General features: G+C 45.8%; 1 protein-coding gene across 2 annotated transcripts in view; it reads left to right on the forward strand.

Moving 5' to 3' along the window:
• The first annotated feature begins 511 nt into the window (after window positions 1–511).
• Maml3 (mastermind like transcriptional coactivator 3) overlaps window positions 512–19,394 on the forward strand; it is a 392,101-nt gene continuing 373,218 nt past the window's right edge. The window contains exon 1 of one of the 2 annotated variants that reach the window (XM_078022112.1): window positions 512–1,956. In XM_078022112.1, the coding sequence (XP_077878238.1) occupies window positions 1,480–1,956 (477 nt within the window). In that variant the 5' untranslated portion in view covers window positions 512–1,479. The remainder of the gene's footprint in view (window positions 1,957–19,394) is intronic. The other variant, XM_078022111.1, reaches the window with a different exon arrangement.

A 19,394-nucleotide genomic window follows, 5' to 3' on the forward strand; every position in this document is an offset into this window, starting at 1 on the left:
TGTTAAGACTGGTCCAGAGTTCGAACAAGTGTCCATAAGCAGGCTTGTTACTAGAGAGGACTTATTACCTGTGTTTGAAAAACAAGTCACTCATTTGCCTTTCTCTTTCCACATGGATGGGAATGACAGACGACTGCTGTGAGGCCGCAATGTTTCTGCCTGGTCATGCACAGTTCTGCAATATAATGCATAAATGTATAACAACAACTTGGGCTCGAAGGCTACCTCGCTTGAAATAAGGAAAACCAGCCAGGCGCGTCCCCGTGGTTGTCCTCGCGCGCGCGCGCGCGCGGGCGCACGCGCGCACACACGTACACACATGCACATATACACTCACACACGCACACACAGGTCAAAAGTTGATTCATTCCTGAGATCCCAGAGAATCTTTCTTTTCCCGGTTCCTGGCGGCTCAGGCTTCCCAGTCTGGGTAGTAGTGAGGTTGGGGCGTGGGAGGGGCGGGGAGGGTGAGGCAAAGGAGGCGGGAGCCCGGCGCCGGGTGCCGGTGCGTGCCGCGCCCGCTCCTGCCGGGTGAGTCCGGGCCGGGTTTTGCGCCGTGTCCCCGGGCTTGTCTCACGGCCTCCAGCCGCCGCCGCTGCCGTGTTTACTGAGCTCGCGCGTCCTGATATCACTCCGCTGGCATGGAGGAGGAGGAGGAGGTGGAGGAGCGAGAGGAGGAGGAGGAGGCGGCGGCGGCGGCGAGCAGTTGATCATTGTGATGGTGGCAGGAGCAGCGGCGGCAGCGGCAGCCCAGCCGAGCGTTAGGGGCTGCTCTCCGCGCGGCGTTTTCCAAAGGACTTCACCGATCTACTTTTGCAGTCGCCTCGGACTGTCCATGTGTTTACTTCCCCCAGCCCGAGGATTCGATATCTAGGTTCCTGTGAAATGCAACTGAGCAGCCAAAGTACTTTGAGAACACGGGGCGGCATAAACACCAAAACTTTTTTGTGGAAGGAAAATGCAATAAGCAAGCTTGCCGTTTTCCGATGCGGTGTGGAGTGAGTGTGTGTCGCGCGTGTCCGCACTGGAGGCATATGCTTGTGTGTGTACATGGGGTGTGTTTTTCGGTACGTAGGGAGAAAATGCTTGCCAACTACCGGAAATCTCCTGGAATTTATTAGAAAATAATGGATTATAAAAAGAAGGCAGGCGAGGAGCGGATCTCCCCTTGAGTTGCAACCCGATTTGCTGCTGGCTCAGTTTGTTGTGATTCTTTTTGTTGATAGGTGTCTGATGGTATTCCGATAACACCCCCCTTTTTTTCCCCCTCCAGCTTTACAGTTTAAAAAAAGGAAACAAAAAAACCACCCCAAAATCTCTCCCCCTTTTTTTCGCCCCGTCGGGATCGCTGTTTCCATCCATGTGCTTGCGTCTCCCCCGCGTTCCACTTAAACTATTTTAATCCTTGGACCCAAGGAGGAGGCTGATAGGGGGGTGGATAAAAAAAGTTCTTCCAAAATAGTGTGCCCGGGGAGCAGGATGGGGGATTTCGCAGCCCCCGCTGCTGCCGCGAATGGCAGTAGTATTTGCATCAACAGTAGCCTGAACAGCAGCCTCGGCGGGGCCGGGATCGGTGTGAATAATACTCCCAATAGTACTCCCGCTGCTCCGAGTAGCAATCACCCCGCTGCCGGCGGCTGCGGCGGCGGCGGCGGCTCCGGGGGCCCCGGCGGCAGCTCGGCGGTCGTCCCCAAGCACAGCACGGTGGTCGAGCGGCTCCGCCAGCGCATCGAGGGCTGCCGGCGGCACCACGTCAACTGCGAGAACAGGTACCAGCAGGCTCAGGTGGAGCAGCTGGAGCTGGAGCGCCGGGACACGGTGAGCCTCTATCAGCGGACCTTGGAGCAGAGGGCCAAGAAATCGGGCGCCGGCACCGGCAAGCAGCAGCACCCGAGCAAACCCCAGCAAGATGCGGAGGCTGCCTCGGCGGAGCAGAGGAACCACACGCTGATCATGGTGAGGGCGCACTGGCAGCGGGCTTGGGGTGCGCGTGGGGGGGGCGTGAGCTTCTTACAGGGTGTGTGAGGGTCTGTCTGATTTGCACCGTGGGTGAGGTGGGATGAAGCCGAAGGGTTAACGTCAACTTTTCCTAGGGAAAAAGCTGTCGTCGCCGCTACCTGTTAATCTGTCAGGGTTGTCAGATTTGGGGAGGAGGGGGTGGGGGGAGAAGCCAGTCACGACTGCGAGGGGCGGAGGGAGCCTCGAGGAGCGTCGGGTGAGGTGCAGGAAAAGTTTCCCCCTCCCTTTCTTAGATACAGATTTGAAAGAGAGTGAACCCCAGAGTTGAAACCTTGCTCCTCCTCTTTACCGCTCCCCTCCCCATCTCTCGCCGCGCCGCTAGCCTCCCAGGACCCGTCCCCTTTCGCCCACCCCTCTCTGCACATCCGCCGGGTGTAGGGAGAAATTGATGCTGTCGCAGATTCTGGGCGGGCACAGGGCCCTCAACCTCTTGGGGGAAGGGGTAAGGGAGAGCCTCTCCTCCCCTCTCAAGCTCACCCCCTTTGGGCTGAGAAAGTCTGAGAGTTTTGTGAATGAACTTTGAAGTGGGTGAGAAACGAGCGAGACTGGCTACGCGCGCGCGCGCGGGAGCGCGCGCGGATGCGGGACGCGGGTGCGCTGCGCTCGCGGCTGGAGACCCGGGGCTAGCCCGGCAGGTGGAGCAGTCTGGAGGGTCGGGAGGGACTCGGCCCAGCAGGGGAGGGAGGCAAGAGCTACTACGCCCAGGGCTTGCGCCCAGAGTCTCCGCGGCGCCACTTGGCCTGGGGTTCTCTCCTCTCCTCTTCCTAAACTTGGTTGCACCCAGTCTTCTCCGCCTCACCCCCGCCCCGCTCCTCGCCAACTTTCCAGGCCGACGTAAGGAGCCTGAAGGAGTGGAGGATAGCGGGGAGGTGAAAGAGGCTTAAATGGCTGGGTGGGTGGGTTCGAGGCAGGAAGAGCAGCCAATGGCTTAACTTCTAAGGGAGGAAGGGGCAGTTCCCACCCCCTAACCCTGAGGGTGGAATCCTTTCTCTTATCTCCTCTCCCGGGTTCTTTGGCTTCCCTTTGGTGGGTGGGGGGGGAGGCCGGAAGCTTGGGAAAGGTGTCTGCACCCCCTCCCCCACCGCGCTGCCCGGCTCCGGGCCGAGGGTGCGCGGGGTGGCGAGGCGGTGGGAACGCTAGCTGGAGCGCGCCCGCTCCCTGTGCACCCCGCGACTCGATCGGCCGCGCAGATACCGGCGCGGGCGGCCCTGTGTGTGTGCGGTGTGCCAACCGCGCACGTCCGGGGTCTGGGAGTCCTCGGCTCGCCGAGGGTGGTGTCAGTGGCGCCGCGGGCTTTGGCCCGGCGCTCAGTGACAAAGAGCCGGCTTGGGGGAGGGGAAGCTGCGGCGTTCGCTTTCCACCTCCCCCCGCCCCGCACGTGAAGAGGAACAATTTGTTTATCTTGGGCTTCAAGAATCCTGCCCTCCTCCCCGCTCCCGAGGCCGCCCGGCTCCTCCTCTCTCTCCTCCCTCCTGGGCAAGATGCTGCCGGGTCCCGCCGGCAGCGCCTCCCTCCTCCCCCTGCTCCTCCCCTCCCTTCCTCCTCCCCCGGCCCCTCCGGCCCGCCTTCCCCCTCCCTTTTGGAACGCGGTCGTGGGGGAGGGTGCGGGAGGCGCTTTGTCCGCCTCGCGGCCCTGCTCAGCCCAGGGCGGCCGGTTGGGAGGGGTGCTGCGCCCGCGGCCCTGCCCCCTCCGCCGCCCCCGGCCGCCTGCGCGAAGAAGGGGCCGACTCGGTTGGAGGAACCACGGTCTCAGAGTCGGGGAGGGAGCTTCTCGCTTTACAAACAGGAAGCCAAAAGCCACTGACACACTGTAGCTTTTCTGATTGTACCCGGAGGCGGGGCGGGACCTGCAGCCTGGGTACCCGACGCGTACCCATTCCTCTTCCAGACCCCGCCCCGCTCGCGCTCTCAGCGGTGGAGACCCACTTTGTGAACCTGAGACTGGGGTAGAATTTGAAAGGCATTTAGGATTTCAGCTTTACCCTCCCTCGCCCCCCTTTTCGTGTGTGAGTGTGTGTGTGTGTACACCCCCTGCTCACAGATTGTGTAGAAATGGGCGTTTTGCTTGGGATTCCAAAATCCCCGTCCCACGGAATCAGGATCCTAGGTGATGAGGACCGTCGAGGCGCTTACCTCGCCAGCTGGGCGACTCTGGAACAAAAGCCAGTGTCGTTCCCTGTGCTGGGTCGCTTTTGATCGCTGCGAGAGCAGAAGAGTTTGCGACCACAAAGTTTTCGTGTTTGGGTTATGTTCTTACCAATGAGCTTTGGGATGGGTAGGGAGGACTCGGGGTGCGCGCGCCTCGGTTGTAATGCATCCGCAGGTGGAAGTAAGCCCAGCGTCCTGACGTTACCTGGGAGGCGCAAGCCCTAGCCAGAGCTGCTGCCTTTGCAAATGAAAAGATGATGCTTACTTGAATAGATGAAGACATCAGCTGTAAATTTCATAATGAATCTCAGTTTACCAAGGTGACAACAGAAACTTGAAAAATGATTGCCAGAAAATTAAAAAAAAATCCCTATCAATTTTTGTGACAATAATTTAGCTTATTGACTACACTTGGCGCCAAGGCACAGAATAGGATCATATTGTAGCTTCCACTGTTTCACATATGCATCTTTCACCGATACCAGTGCGAAGTATGTGTGATGAATGTTATGAAAATAAACAGCCTTAAATCTTAAGCAAAGAGTTGTGTATAAATTCTGTGTACTAAAAAAGGAAAAAGAAAAATTAACATCATCCTCTCTACAAGTTACATTTCCTTTCAAAATAATTAGTTTAAAAATTCACATCAGCCTCTGAAATGAAGACTTTTTTAACTTAGCTTATGTGTGAGATAAAATCTGAAAGACAGAAGTTAGGAAGAAAATGTTGATCTTCATTTTCTTGAATTGACTCTTAAATTATAGTTGTGCTTCAGTGAGGCACAGAGCAATTAAATGTAGTTCTCAGATTGGGCTCTCCATTTGGAAAGCCCTTAAGAAAAACTATGATCAACCACAGCCAAATAATAATAAGGATGATGATAAAAATAAAGGTGAATAGGATTCTTTTCTATTTTATTGCTATTGTTTATTTGGGGAGGCCAATATGTTGAAAGTACAAAATATTGATTAATCCTCTTTCTGCCTGGCTTGGGTTAAGAAGGCAATCTGATGAGGGCGATTGTTTTGCTGTTTTAGACATTAACAAGCAGGGGCATGGACAACCAACTAGAAAGCAAAAAAGCAGAGTGGGTTAGGGCAAACAGGCATTCTTTGGCTCCAGGCTGTTGTATAGGGTCCTGAGTTTGGGTTCTCAACAGCACAGCTGATGGAACAGGTGGGACTTCTCAGTTTTGAAATTGCTTAACCTCAGCTAGGAGGTCCTTCTAGACAGAGAGCTGAGCTCCTACCCCAACCCCAATCACTACCTCTTTGTTTATGGCGAGGGGCTTTTCCCTCCAAACACTTGTTGATGAGAACTCTTGATTTCACTTATTAAAGAATCCTAATCACAAAGGTATCTTTTCCTAAAATTTTAATTTTTTTTTTTGGAAATAAATGGAGTTGTTGTTTATTTGCTGTACTTAGAACTGAGGTTCTGGTTATAGTTTTTAAAAAATATTTTTTAGTTGTAGATGGACACACTACCTTTATTTATCATTATGTGGTGCTGTATATTGAACCCAGGGCCTCACACATGCTAGGCGATCGCTCTACCACTGAGCCACAACCTCAGCCCCCTGGTTAGAGTTTTAAACTAGAGTTCAGCTGGCAAAGTTCATTTTCAAGCCCAAAGATAAATTGACTTGACAATGGGTGATCATTCAGGCATATTGAACAGCACCACAATGAAGTTTTCAAAATTTCAAAATGGTGGTCATCTTACTCCACATGGATAAGATCCATATTGTTTTTAGGACCTTTTCACTGCACTACCACCATTATAACTTTGGGAGCATGCTTAATTTATAGAGCATTTACAGACTACATAAATCTGTGTGACCTTTGCTCTGAAGAATTTATCAAATAAAGTTCACTTGATTCTCATATATTAATGACTGGGTGTTGGAGACCACTGCACCCCTGCCACAATGTTCTCATCCATTCCTGAAAGAGATCCAGGCAATGTCAACATACTAGCCCAGTGCTAAACCTTCTTATAAATGAATTGGGTTTGCTATTCCTGATCCTACTGAGGGTGATACTCTGGCTCTGCATCCAGGTTTCTTTGCAGGCTTGTACTATAATCTATTTCTAAATCTTTCCTATGATAACCTTTTCATTGGCTTTTCCTGTTTTGCTGCTGTTGTGGAGGATAGGACATAGCTGTAACTGAACTTCCCATAGCCCAACATAGTGTACTTTAATAAGTTTGTGGGAAACTTTTTAAACTTCGATTTCTCTGTCCTAAACATGTTCTGGTATTTTATTCTCAAGAAGCATTTTTTTTTCTTTTTTTCCTTAAGCTCTAATACGTCTAATTCTTTGATTGTGCTATACTTTCTTTAGTCCTAGGCAGCCAGTGGTCAGAAAGTAGAAGTACAGTCAGTTAATCATTAATCTTAATCTACAAAATGCTCTTCAGGCTGAGTCTTTCCCAGGGAAAGCTGCTGTGTATGTGCTCTTTCTAGACTGACTTTTTAGAGTTATAAAGTCAAACTTTAGAATCTTTTGCAAGTTTTCTGCCACCTATTATGAGAGAAACGAGCAGTTCTTGTATATGGTTCTGGTAACATTCTGTGAAAAGGATAAGGATCTTAGACCTTAAAGTCAAGTTAAAGAAAGTTATTATCTGTAGTCCTCTGTGAGACCAATAGTCAACTAAAAGAGATGTCCTGATGGGGATTCATTTGGGTAGGAAGAAATGGAAGCCCCCCCTCCCCCAATCCTTTGTCCCCTCCCAACACACACACTGGTGCTGATGTCATAGAAGAGCTAGGACTCTAGTATAATAAAGCACATTGCATATTACATAGTAATTCTTGGACACAATTGAAGTACTTGTCTTTTATCGAAGGCCACTTGTAGAAATTTATTTGTGGTGAGTGTTCTGGGTTTGTTCCTTAACAGTCCTGTGCCACACTCTTGAGTTTAGGATGGCTAAATTCTGTCTTTTTCCACATTATCCATCATAGAGAAGTGTAACATCAATCAATCAGACATTGAACTCCTACAAAGAAGAACATATTTAAAACTCACTCTCAAGGTATTCATAATATCTGCCTCTTAAGTCTCTCAAATAGCTTTACATTTTCACTCTGTCCCTCCAGAGCTGATTGTTGAGTTTTAGATCCTGAAGCTGCAGCTGCTGGCTTTGTTTTCCCTCCCCCCTCCTGCTGCCAACCTTTTGGTCTTTCCCCTGGTCCTTAACACTTTCACCAAAGAGTGGGAAGAAGCAATAAGAAGAGGAGAAATTTAATTTTGGTGCTTCTGGCTCTCATAACTAATGAAACAACTGGATAAGACACTGCTTTGGATTTAGTGTGGATTTGATTTTAGACATTGTTTACCCTTCCTTAGCACAAATAATAGAGAATAGATCAAATTTTTAATTTCATTCATTCAGCCATATTGGTACACAACCCATAGTGCTTCACAGAAGTTAAAGTGTGAAGTCGTGTCCTTGCATCCCAGGCTTTGACGATGTGTACTCTTCGTAGGTTTCATGTTTATTCTAGCTAGTTTTAAGGGAATACCAGATTTTTTTTTTCTTTTTTAAAGTCAGCATAGTAATTGGGCTTCAGGCTCTTGCTCATCTATGATATTTTAAGGAAAATAATAGGCCTATAATATGCTCTACATTCCTGCTGTTTCAAACTAATTTGACATAGGTGCCTGGAAAAAAATTAAAAACAACTGATTTATACATGATTGATGCACTGTTTTAACCTCCCACTCCCAAATTTAATTTTTATTTAAAAATATAGCTTTTTTTTTTTTTTTTTCCAAACAGATACACTCCAGAACTCCTTTATTTAGGTTCAGGAGTTGGAAATATACCTTTAGGACAATCAGCTATCAAGAACTGATTAATTCTCTTTTACTTAAATTTTTAAATTTACATCTAATAAAGTATAAAGAACAAAAAATACAAGTTTGGATAAAGTCACTCAGAAAATGGAGTCAGGGCTTCACTATTTAACATATACTTTTTATCATAGGGTTCTATTCAGTAGATAAAAGAGGAGTACACACTTTGTTTTTATTTTATTTTGGTCTAGATGGCTATTCCATCTGATAAACTGTAGAGAGACTTTTGAGTTCCTTTCTGCAGTTGGGAAAGAAACACAGCCATTCCCTTAGGGCCACATACACACATGCAAAGGAAACGGAAATTACTAATATGTCGCAGGTTTTCCTTATTTGGTGTGTGTGTGTGTGTGTGTGTGTGTGTGTGTGTGTGTGTGTGAGAGAGAGAGAGAGAGAGAGAGAGAGAGAGAGAGAGAGAGAGAGAGACTGTTCTTGTGAGAATTTAATAAAAATCTCAAAAGGCGTGCAATGTTTGCTCTGACAGAAGAAAGTGATTCCTTAAGAACAATTTAGGCACTTCCTTTTAATTATACGGAACCTCTCATTGGCTGGAAATGACCTAATGTTGAAGTAGAATCTTTTAAAATACTAATAACTAACATTCATCCCCTTTAGCATTGGCTTCACAACTGCAGACAACTTCAATGACACATTTGATTCTTAACTAGCAACTTTCAGAATTTCTGAGTGACTTCTAACCCCTGAGGTCTCCATCCTGCTGGGTAGAATCTGGTTGTGTCAAGTTTCACATTTACAGGATGCTGCAGCCCTCCATTGCATCAGCATTAACTTCTGCTTGGGAAGAGATTAGGATACCAGGATGTGTGTCCCCTCCCCTCTCCTAGCCTCTTTCTCCACCTCCAGGACGTTTGTCTGCACAGGGGCTTCCTTCCTGGTCAAGGGAAAAGGCAGAAGAGCCCCGAGTGCATTTGTGTAGGATCAACCTGCCTTGTGCCTGCGACTCAAAAGGATCGCGGGGCTCCAAAAGACGAGCTCTGTTCACATCCTTTATTGTCTCGGTGGTGGGTTATTTTCTGTCTTTGTTAGATGCTGAAAGTAGCTCAGTGAATGAGAGGGAATCTAAAGGGTTGGTTCCCCGGTAAAGAGTTTTAAGGAGCTAACGGTAAGGGAGAAGCAAGCGGAGATGCGCAGTTTGGAGGCATTGCTGTAATGGATGGCAGGGAAGATGGGTACAGGAGAGAGGATTGGTTTTTTCCATTTGTGGTAAACCATGACCTGCTGTTTTGAGAGTTTACAGAAGAAGCCTATGCTTTTAGTAGTCTATCCTGGACCTGCAGACCTCAGTGAAACTTGGATGTGAATTTTCAACAGCTAATTGCTATATTATTTGTATAAAAAAATATGGGAAAAAGTTCATGTTCCTAAGATTATTCTCTTAAATGATTACTACTGCCATTTGAATGGAATTACTATGAAATTCCTTTAATTCAGTGATTCTCAACTGGGAGAGATTTTGCCCCATCCCCCAACCAACAGGAACATTTGACATTTTTCTTTGTCATCGAACTTATGGGTGCTACAGATATTTAATGGGTAGAAGCCAGGATGCTGCTAAATGTCCTATAAGGTACCCACAACAAAGCCCTGTCTGATCTCAAATGTCAGTACTACTGCTGCTGAGAAACCCTGGTTGACAGAGGGAGCATCCCTAGAAAATTGAAAATATGGCAGAGCTTGGATTTACACAATAGGGCTTTACTCACGTTCTGAAAACATTCTTACTGCTTCAGGAGTGGAGTGAGGCAGCACTACTATGGGAGGTAGAGAGTCCTTAGTAGATAACTGTGCTGCTTTTTAGTTCTGTCTTGCGGGCCTAGGACCTTTTGCCTTTTACTTTATGAATATCAGCTCTGTCCCTTTGCCTGTCAGAGGTGAACAGTTGTTCTTCTTTTCATCTCTGGAACAAATGTTAGGAACACACGAGTTAGTACTGTAAGAGTCTGCTGCACAAATGTTAGCTATATACATATATTTTTTAAAAAATTATTTTTTGATACTGGGCACTTATTGTTTCCATTAACATATCCAACAAAACCACAAAAACCATTTTAGGGGGCGCTTTATCACCAGCTACATCCTCAGCCCTTTTTATTTTTCATTTTAAGACAGGGTCTTACTAAGTTCTTCAGGGGCTCACTAAGTTACTGAGGCTGGCCTTGAGCTTGCAACCCTCCTGCCTCAGTCACCTGAGTCAGCTTCCTGAGTGGCTGGGATTATGGACATGGGCCATTGCACCTGGCATGTTAAAATTACATTCATTTCACTTCGTTGTTACCTCCCATCCAAATGCAGACTAAAAGTTGAGTGATTTGAGGCTTATTTTGCTCATACCTGAGCCAAGGTCTAAGGAATCTGCAGGGGGCAACAGTTGCTTCTGGGGCTGTATTCTAGCTACTTGGGGATTCAGTGGTGAAGGGGGCATCCTGGTTCTCGTTGGACTACAGCAGGGCACAGTTGCACATTGCAGATTAACTTCCTGAAATGGTATTTGTGGTTTTGTCAGACATGTTAATGGAAACAATTAATAAACTAACATTTAGGAAAAGCCTAAGGGTGCTAAATGGTTTGTATCTTCTTGCAAGCATTGCTTTCTGTAACAAAATTACAGAATTTATTTCAGTTATTTTAAGGGAGGAAATTACGTGCCATGGTGGGGGATAAGATTGAGGTATGTTTACTAAAAGTGAGGCGACTTGTCTCCCGCTCCCCCTTAGCTCTTTCTCTCCCTTCCTCCCTCTTCTTTCTACCTTCCCTCCTTCCCTCCCTCCCTCCTTCCCTCTCCTCCCCTCCCCTCCCCTCCCCTTGTAACACCTGCTCATGACTTCACATTAGCTGTTAGAAAAATTACACCAGGAGGACCGCATTTAAGAAGGAGCAAGCAGGAGCATTGGGAGGGGGGACCTACCTGGGGGTGTTTAGTCTGACCCAGGGAGTGATAGGATTGCTTCCTTAAAATATAAGAAGGGCTGCCGCCGTGTGAAGAAAGGATTAGATGTGCTCTTCATGGCCTCAAGGGGATAAATTTAGGATCAGAGGTTGGTGGTTATTAGGAGCCAGGTTTCAGTATAATATATATTTTAAAAACCAATTTTATGAAAATTAAATCTGCTCAAAGATGGAACGGGCTATCTCTGTGAGTGGCAGTGTCCCGGCGATAGCTGTTCAGTTGGCTGGAATGTTGGAGAAGGAGAAAGATAGGGACTTTGTTTCTTTATTCATTTTTTCATCTTTATGACTCCAAAAGAACCTACCTGAACATAGGAGGCACTCTACGTATTTGTTGAATCAATTACTAAGTGAAAGAAAACAAAATAAGAAGTGACTTAATTCCTTCCCTCAAGATGTTCCTCTTCTTAGAAGTTACTGTGGGTTAGGGTCTTGTTCTCCTGACCATCTTTTGTTTGTTTACATGTATTTTATATATTGCACATAACTGCACATTAGTTTTTTCTATAGAAATTGAATCATGTATATTGTTTTAAGATATATTCCCCCCCATTATGTATTTTATTTATTTATTTTTGTCTGATGCTGGAGATCAAAAAGGCCTTGAGCAGACATTCTACTGCTGAGCTGTATCTCCTGCCCTCCATTTTATATATTTTAGATATCTGCCCCATTTGGAACGTATAGATTCTTTTCTATTTTCTTTTTTGTACTGGGGATTGAACCCAGGGGTATTTAACCACTGTGCCACATCTCCTGCCCTTTTAATTTTGAGACAAGGTCACACTAAGTTGCTTAGGGTTTCACTGAATTGATGAGGCTAGCCTCTAACTTGTGATCCTTCTGCCTCAGCCTCTGGAGCTACTGGGATTACAGAGATGTGCCACCACACCCAGCTAGATTTTTTCTCATTCTTTTTAACAGCCCACTTAGCACTGCATGCTGTGAAAGTTCTGTAATTAATTGCATGATCCCCTATTGATAAACACTCTGTTAGCCTCTCCGTTTTTGTTACTTCAGTGTTGCAACATCCTTATCCATACATCTCTTGAACATACATGCCAATTTCTGCAGTGCAGATGTAGGGTTCTTTCTATATATTTAATATGTATAAACAGAAAGAGGATGGCACAAATGTATCTTAATCTAATATGGTTAAATATGGCACATGACCCTTATTACAGCCCATTTTAGGGCAGATGATAATTGTGTCTCCTTAAAAATGTGGTTTAAAAAAAAGTATCAACTTAGTAACTACCTTAGTCTTTGCACAGAACTTTGAGAGGCTGTGTATCTAGCCAGTAACATGGTATAGAAATGATGGTCCTTCTTTTCAGCTGGACCTAAAGAGGAGGTTGAAGTAGAAGGCTGATTAACAGCTGCTGCTCACTCTGTCAAAGTGGGGAACTCACCTCCTTGCATAAGTTTGCAGGACTCTGTTCCTGTCCTGAGCTTCGGTGTTTGTGTGGCTTTATTATTCGTAACATGTGCTTCAACTCACTATGCAATACCTGGGGGTGTCCATGTGTGCATCGTTGAGTGGTCCTACAGGTCTCGGATCTTGAAGTTGCCACTTCCTACAGGTTAAATTACCCTGACTAATCCAGTCATCTGTGAAACATGGTAATAATAACTTGCTGACCAGGCCAACTGTAGAAAATGCATCCAAATGGACTTGCCTGACAGTGGCCTTACAGCGTCTGTTTAGACAGTGAGAAGACCTAGCAGTGTCGATTATTCGCAGGTGTTGAAGTGGGCCCACGAGGGCCCATCCTCAGAGTTCCTGTTATTTGATTTCCTCTGGCATCGCAGCTTCCTTGGGTGGAGACACACAAGTCTGTATTTTTACAGTAGCTGGAGCAGTCTGGCTCCAGGATCCAGTTCTTGGTTACTACATTATTCTGCCCTCTCTTGACTGCAATGGTCTTTCTTGGAAATTGTCTCAATTTTCCAAACAGCCACATTCTCCCAAGGAACAGTCCTCACCTGCTCAGCTTGTCTTTGTGGCATTAGGTCAGTCTGAACAGGAGCCCAAAGTAAGGTACACAGTTGTTATGGATGGGAGGTGTCCCCCCAAAAGCTCACGTGTGGGACCATGCAAGAAGGTCCAGAGGAGAGGTGATTGGGTTGTGAGTGCCTTAACCCAATCAGCAAATTAATCCCCCTGATGGGATTAACTGAGTGATAATTGAAGGCAGGTGGGCTGTGGCTGGTGGAGGTGGGGCATCGGGGGTGGCGTTGGGGTATATATTTGATTCTGGCAAGTGGAGTCTGTCTCTCTGCTTGGTCATGTGAGCTGCTTCCCTTGGCCACACTCTTCCACCATGATATTCAGCCTCCCCTCAAGCCCAGAGGAATGGAATCAGCCTTCTATGGACTAAGACCTCTGAAACCCTGAGCGCTCATATAAACTTGTTCTCTTCTACGATTGTTCTGGCTGGGTCTTTTAGTCACACCAGTGAAGTAGCTGACTAAAACTGGTGGTGCTGGCCCTTGCTGGGAGGACCTCAACTTTGCTGTCTCCTGGCCTCACATACCTCTGGCCTCGTGTGTACCTCCTTTCCCCCTCGTTACTACCCAGGTTCACTTTTGTCACAGTGAGAGTAGTACCTGGAAGCTCAAGCAAGGTGTAGGTGACAGTGAGATGAACCAGGAAATAGATTAAGGGTAGGAAAGTGGGAGATGGGGGCCTACAGTTACACTTCCTCTGATTCCAAAAAAATTAGGCACCGTGCTTTCATTTATGTTGATTAGCCACTTAGGGTCACTTAGCAGTCACACAGCATCTTAGAAAAACCTTTGGCCAACCAAGGGAACTCAGCTGATGTGCTCAGTGCAGGCTTTAGGGAAGGCTTCATCCTGAACACAGCTAGATTTCTTCTGTTTCCATGGCTCAAATCAGCAAGATTGGTTGAACACAGAAAATAGGAAACTTCTCCCCTTAGCTGAACCTAGTCCATCTCATATTACAAACTAAGAGATTCTTAAAGCTGCTTCTCTGATTGTGCGACAGAATTCCAGTCTCTGGCTTTTCCTGGTCTGTTACCTTCTCTGTTGTCCTTCCTAGGAGCCATGCCACCTTTATGGGTGTTTGCTACTGATTTTTCTGGGATCTCTCTCTTGCTCTAGAATATTTTCTTTTAAGGATGAATTTCACCTACATACAAGGTAGATAAATATCTTGCATTTTGCATGAAGTATAACCCCTACCTTTATGTTGAAATGTTTTGAGTCCTAGTTAGCTCATTGCTACCTGATTATAATATTAGATAAAAACTTCTCCACAGGCTATTGAGATTTGCTGTGATAAACATCTAATTTTTAATTCCTTTGGGAAATGTTTTACTGTATTTCTTTGAAAGAGTCCAGAGATCATTTGAAATATGTAATAAAATGACTGTAAGCAAATTTTACCTTGTTATAGGTAAATTTTACCTTATTTAAAAAATATATCTATATATCTATATCTACCTATCTCTGTCTCTCTCTCTGTCTCTCTCTCTCTGTCTCTCTCTCTGTCTCTCTCTCTCTGTCTCTCTCTCTCTCTCTCTCTATATATATATATATATATATATATACATATATATATATATATATATATGTATATATATATATATATATATATCTTAGAAAAAGTAGATGTTTCAAACCTGTTTCTTTTTTAAGAAAAATGTGAAAGTTTCAGGCAAATCTTGACAGGACAACCATGAAGTCAGTTCAATAACTGTGGGTATGAATTCGTAAACAGGAATATCTAGGGGTTAATGTTAACATTTATGCCAGGACATTTGACTTATGTCCAAGTTCAATATAATTTTCTGGAGAGTAAGTAAAAGAAATGAAATGAAATTATTTTAATGGTTTATTCTTGAGTTTGAGCTTCAGAATGTCTAAGTGATAATAAAGCTGGAGTTGCTAGTGGGTTTGGGGGGAGTGACATTCCCCTCCCCAGTTCCATCTTCTGTTCCTGGCTCCTGTCACTTTCAGTTCCAGTGCACTATGGTAGGTGCACCCTCTCTCCATGGTGACCGTGTGGCTGTAGTAGTGGCAGCAGGGCACCTCAGGGACGGTGACATCCACTATTCACATCCTGCAGTAACCCTTTACCCGGAGATTCTCTGGTGTTTGGTAAACAGAGGTGGTTTATATGAAGAAACAGCTTTCTCAGTTTAAAAGTTGTTATGGCTAAATGGTGGAAAATGGATTTTGGAGTTTCCTAGTTAGTGCACAGCTGCTATTGAATTTTTAAAAACACGTTCATTTTCCTTAGTGAAGCATGGAAACAATGATTTCAGATTTGGATTTCATGCTGCCTGATTCTCAAAACCTATTGAAAGAATATTTGAAAAAGTTGTATGTCATGATGCTACATAACCACACTCAAAAATAGTTTGGGCAAGTTGTTAGAGTGGAAATGTCTGTAGGCTGCAACGAACTGGAGACAGGGAAAGGTGATTTAGGGGGTGACAAAGTGTGACAAACGGGTACTTTGGGGATCAGGGATATGTGGGATCCAATCTATTGAAATTCATGTCCTATTGCTTTTTTGATGTTTGATCCTTCTGTATTTGATTCTTAGAGTTAAAGGACTGGTATGAATCATTCAGGGCCTTTTATTAACTTTTAAATTTGTGGTTGAGATTGGAATTGGGACACTTGGGACTGTGGAACAATAGTTTCAAGCAGGGGAGTTTAATGATGGTGTGTGCTTGGGAGAGTCCTGGCTTTGTTCCCTCTGAGGCCCAGGGTGTTTGTGTTACTGGTTTGGTCGGCTTTGTGTTTATCTGTGGTCTGGAATGTCAAAGGATTGCAAACCTGAGAACTTTGCTTCCCTCTTTAACCTAAAGTGATGGTGTAGGAGTGTCTGGTATTGTCCTGGGTGGGAACCTCCATATATGGAAGAGGAGAGGGGATTGGCTGGCTTCCGCATTCTCCTCTGGTTTTTCTGATGCCATCTTCCTTACTCTTATTAACAGAGACAGTGGATACTTTGAATAATTACGTATGTCTGTCTTTACCTTCACAGTGGAGTGCACATTTCGCTTGTTTTTTTTTCCCCCCAACTTTTTGTAATATATGTGCTTATGATACGCTGGAGAGCAATAAATTTGAGGAGAGAGATAATTAGCTTTGACTTGCAGAAATGAAACCTTAAGAAGGAGAAGCAAGAGCATTGCTTCAGAAAAGGATTTGGTTACTAGCTTGAGGAGAATTATCCAGATAAGAACTTCTTCAGTGTTAAAATTCACAACCATAGCGGTAGCTCAGGGTTGTGGGAGGAAGAGGCTACTTTTGTGATTTTAAAAAAACAAAAAATTGTCTATCGTTTAAAGAAATCTTTTTTAATTTTAAAAATAGAAAATTGAAATGGAGAAATTCAAGATACTCAGTAGTAAATATGGGAGGGAGAAATAAGCAACCCAGCTGCTGGGGTTAAAACTCCCTAGGTTGTTCACCAGGCCCTGGACATTAACTGACCTCTCTCAGCATAAGCGTGTCATTCTTGAGGAACCTTTGTTTGGTAGCTACCTTACCTTAAAAAATAGTTTTCCTTTCGCTTTGCTGGCTCCTGCCGTTGGGGAAGTGACCTTCAGGAAATATGACTTAGCCAGGCACAGTGGCACAGGCCTGTAATCCCAGCAACTCAGGAGGCTGAGGCAGGAGGATTGCAAGTTCAAGTGCAGCCTGGACACCTTAGCAAGACTGTCTCCAATTAAAAAATAAAAAGGGCTGGAGGCTTAGTGGTAGAGAACCCCTGACTTCAATCCCCAGTACTTCCAAAAAAGAAAAAAAAAAAAAAAGAAGAAGAAAAAAGACTCATTCTGCACCAATTTGATTTAGCTGTTCATCCTGCACCTCCCAACTTGGGGATACTTTGCAAAGGGTCAACAGTCTCAATGCCTATAAAGAAAGAGATTAATGATGGGGTGTGTTGCCTTACTATTGTCTATAAATTTTTATTTTCTGCATTCATAAGAAAATTTATAGATTGACAGATGATTGATGAACACAGAAAGTGGGTAGGGATAAAATGGATGTCATCTAAGGTCAGCCAGCGTCCAGGATCATCTAAGGTTCCTAAGGCTCTTTCTCCCTGGGCCAAACGTGCCCTCATCTGCAATGGAGGTCATGATGACACAGAGAAAGGGGCATGGGTGGGGGCAGAACTATCTACCACATTCTGGGAGATATTGGCTTATTTCTCCTAAGAGAGACAAGGGGAGGCTTTTTAGGGGAATTTCACTGAGAAAGGAAATGTTTAGACAGATCACAGTCAAGTCGAGGGAACGAGTTACCTTTGCTAACCTCAGCTCTCAGCAGCAGGGTCTCTAAGCATTGACTAGAGAATGGCTGGAAGGGGGTTGGGGGCTCCCAGGGAAGAATGGGGGAGCCCAAAGGTTTGGATTTCCCTGTAAATCGAACCCAGTGTCACCAGGGATCAGAGTGAGGAGCCTTTCAAACGTCCAGCTTTTCTTCTCTCCACACCAGGAGCCGCCTCTGTTCCCTGCACCCCCGTGCCTGAGTCTTTTGTTCCATGAATAAATATTATGTGGTTTGGTGCTCATTACTCTTTGATATGAAAAAAGGCAATTCATTAGGTTGAGGGAGGAGGGGGAGGGAGATACCATTTTTCACCGGGTGCATCAAGCGCGGTTCCACTGATTTGAATTCCCAGAAAAGTAATAAAACAGTGAAAATAATGATAAGCAGGCTCCTGGGCTGACAGCTGTGCAGCACACGGGACCCTGAAGACAGGCCCCGGTGTTGCAGCAGGACAATATTGCGGAGCATATGGTGCCTGGGCGAGCCAGTTGTTGAACTCGGTGACCGGCTTTTGTTTGGGGAACTCTCCCAGCGCTGGGTCTTGGTAGCTCTCAGGGCTTGCTATGGGGCAAGCGTGCTCTTGGCCGTGTGCCAGCCCTGCTGCCTGCTGGCTGGCTCAGGCCAGGCGGAAAAGCTCGTGTTTGGAGAGCACTCACTCCTCCTTACTTTGGTCACTCATCAAGTCATTTGTTCAACAAGTAGACATGGGGACCTTTTCCCACAGTGGCCCAGTGGCTCCATGGCAAAGATAATGTTCGACAGGAATGCCAATTATCAGATGCTTCCATTCCCTGATGCCCCAGACCTCTAAGAGTGAACGTTGTTTTGTTTTATTTTTAGTGCTTTTCAAAGCACTTTGCTCCTTACCTCTTCATTCTTAAAGTCTCGCATAACTAGAATTGGCAAGTAGGTTGGGGCCAGGTTACTGCTAGAAAGGAGAGAGTCCCTGTCTGTCTAGTTTTTATAAGGCAGGGCTAAAATAGGCCCTTTGCTTAGCATGGGTCTATTTTCTGAATGTGTGAAGCCAGCCTGTGTGTGTGCATAAAAAGGCTAATTAGCTCCACTTTCCTGGGAAGGCTCTCCTGGGTTGCCCTGTGGTGTGTTCCACGTGGGCCAGAGTCTCCCCACCATCTTGAATGCTCCATGGCTTCAACTTGTCTGTGGTGATGGCCATCCGTTCTGATTCCTTTACTTTTGGCTCCAGAATGCAGAGGGTGATCTTGAAGGGCTCCATGGTCCTGGGGGAGGTTTCTTGGAACACAGCAGAAGGCGAGGCTCAGAGAGAATCAGACTTCATGAGGAGGGGCCAGAGCCTGTGCTATTGTGCTCCGTGCACGAGAATATTTTTATTTCAGCAAGTGGTATTCACATCTTCTGATGGCAGATCACCAAATGTCACCATATTCTTGATCTCTGAGACTTTTTTTTTTTTTGGCAGAACACCTATGAAGGTTGGTTGGGTTATGGTGTTGAGACGAGTGGATTTCTTTTTCTCGTGAACAAATGTCATTACAAGGCCAAATCTCCACCCCCCCCACACACATATACATATGTATGTATCTGTGATGCTCTAATCACTAATCAGAGATTATGTTTTAATGCCAGGCTGCTAGGGACACTGATTTTTTTTTACATTTTTGATCACTGGCCATGAACAATTGTGTTTAAGCGGAGGAGACTAGGTCTGTTGATAAATCTGCTGCAAGTGGATGCTGACCTTCAGGAGTTGGGGATTTGATGCCTTTGTTCTGGGAGTGATTCAGAGCTTTCTGATATGTGACCAGGGTCCTGTCTCCTGGTGACTTGCCAGGTTGGTTGCTCACAGAATGTGTTCACAGGAGTCAAAGTCGGGGATGAGTGTTTCTGGTTTATTGCTTTCCCCATGACTCCAAAGTTGGGGGACCAATCTCAGGAAGCAAGAAAACGATGGAGGAGAAAGGCAGACTCTTGGCTTTTCCTTACTCTTGCCCTGAGCACTGTGGAGCCAACCACAGCTACTCGCAAAGGTTTCCCTACAGTTATCACAACCTCCCTGGAGTGGAGAGATGATAGAGATGGTGGAAGGTA

This window comes from Ictidomys tridecemlineatus, chromosome 9, assembly GCF_052094955.1.
Source record: "Ictidomys tridecemlineatus isolate mIctTri1 chromosome 9, mIctTri1.hap1, whole genome shotgun sequence".
Taxonomy (NCBI): domain Eukaryota; kingdom Metazoa; phylum Chordata; class Mammalia; order Rodentia; family Sciuridae; genus Ictidomys; species Ictidomys tridecemlineatus.